Source organism: Lucilia cuprina, unplaced genomic scaffold (genome assembly GCF_022045245.1).
Source record: "Lucilia cuprina isolate Lc7/37 unplaced genomic scaffold, ASM2204524v1 Scaffold_7492, whole genome shotgun sequence".
NCBI lineage: Eukaryota > Metazoa > Arthropoda > Insecta > Diptera > Calliphoridae > Lucilia > Lucilia cuprina.
This window is the reverse complement of record NW_025812430.1, coordinates 1-1,074: the sequence shown is the minus strand read 5'-3', so window position 1 is coordinate 1,074 and position 1,074 is coordinate 1. Positions and strand designations below refer to the sequence as shown.

Here is a 1,074-nt window from a genome sequence, read left to right as displayed (position 1 = left end):
GGTGGTAGAGGTAAGTAATTTGTAATCATCAAAAAGCCTGCAACAACTTTTCCTGTTATGAACGGCATTGCTGACAAGAGCATCATTTATAGATTTTTATTGACTATATTTTCAATTTTATAGGCACCAACGGCCCAAATTTTTTATAAAAAGTTTATAGAAAAAAGTAAAATTGACGCTACATGGGAGCTTATTCGCTGGAAGGTAAGACACCTAAAAACGTCATTTAAAAAGGCCAATGACTGGCGTAAATCAACGGGCGCAGGACTACTTGAAACAGATGCGGGAACTTCAAGCGTTGAAGGCAAGTATTTTTTTTATTAAGGAAAGAAACTTTAAATTATGTAAATTTCAGGCAAAGTTCTACAAATGTGTCCCTACTACAACCAACTAAATGAAATTTTCGGAGAAAAAAAAGTAAACGGCGACTTTGTGGTTATTGACACTGGAGACGTGATAAATATGGACGACACATTAACCGAATCAATAATTGTTGATGATTGCACTCCGTACGATGTAGATGAAGAAGCCAGTACCTCATCTCTAGCTAATTCCTCAGATGTTCCAACAATTGAAACATGTTTGTCCTCAAAACAATCAAGTGATTTTACACAAAGCCTATCAACAACTATTTCCAAAAAATCCAAAGACTTCGCTGAGAAATTAAAAAAAAATGCTCCGAAGTCATCAGCTTCACATCTTGCTGTCTTCCAAGCGGAGAGAACTGAAATGTTTAAAATTAGATTAGAATGGGAAAAAGAGAAGCACGAAAAAGAGATTGCATTGAGTGATAGAAAATTAAAGCTAGAGGAAGAAAAGGAAAAGCGTGAAATGGATTTTAAAGTCATGCAGTTGGAAAAAGAAGAAAGATTAAAAATTCTTCAAATAGAAAAGGACGAACGCGTACAAAAATTTGAAATTGAAATGAAGTATAAGTCCGTATTACAAAACTAAGTTTCTTTATCATTTATAAGTAGTATATACCTTCATATGTACATATGTAGGTATGTTTTCGAATCAGAAGTACCTTCTTAATTTAATTTTGTTTAATTTCATTTTATAAATGAATTTATT

General features: G+C 33.0%; 1 protein-coding gene across 1 annotated transcript; it reads left to right on the top strand.

Moving 5' to 3' along the window:
• Positions 1–36: 36 nt before the first annotated feature.
• Positions 37–1,025, top strand: LOC111685936. The gene is made up of 2 exons (XM_046956111.1): positions 37–304; positions 356–1,025. The coding sequence occupies exon 2, from the start codon at positions 370–372 to the stop codon at positions 952–954; it is 585 nt and encodes a 194-aa protein (XP_046812067.1). The 5' UTR covers positions 37–304; positions 356–369; the 3' UTR covers positions 955–1,025.
• The last annotated feature ends 49 nt before the right edge of the window (positions 1,026–1,074 follow it).

Excerpts from the sequence above, each read along its gene's own strand:
- LOC111685936 (XM_046956111.1), top strand. The coding sequence starts at position 370 with ATGTGTCCCTACTACAACCAACTAAATGAAATTTTCGGAGAAAAAAAA.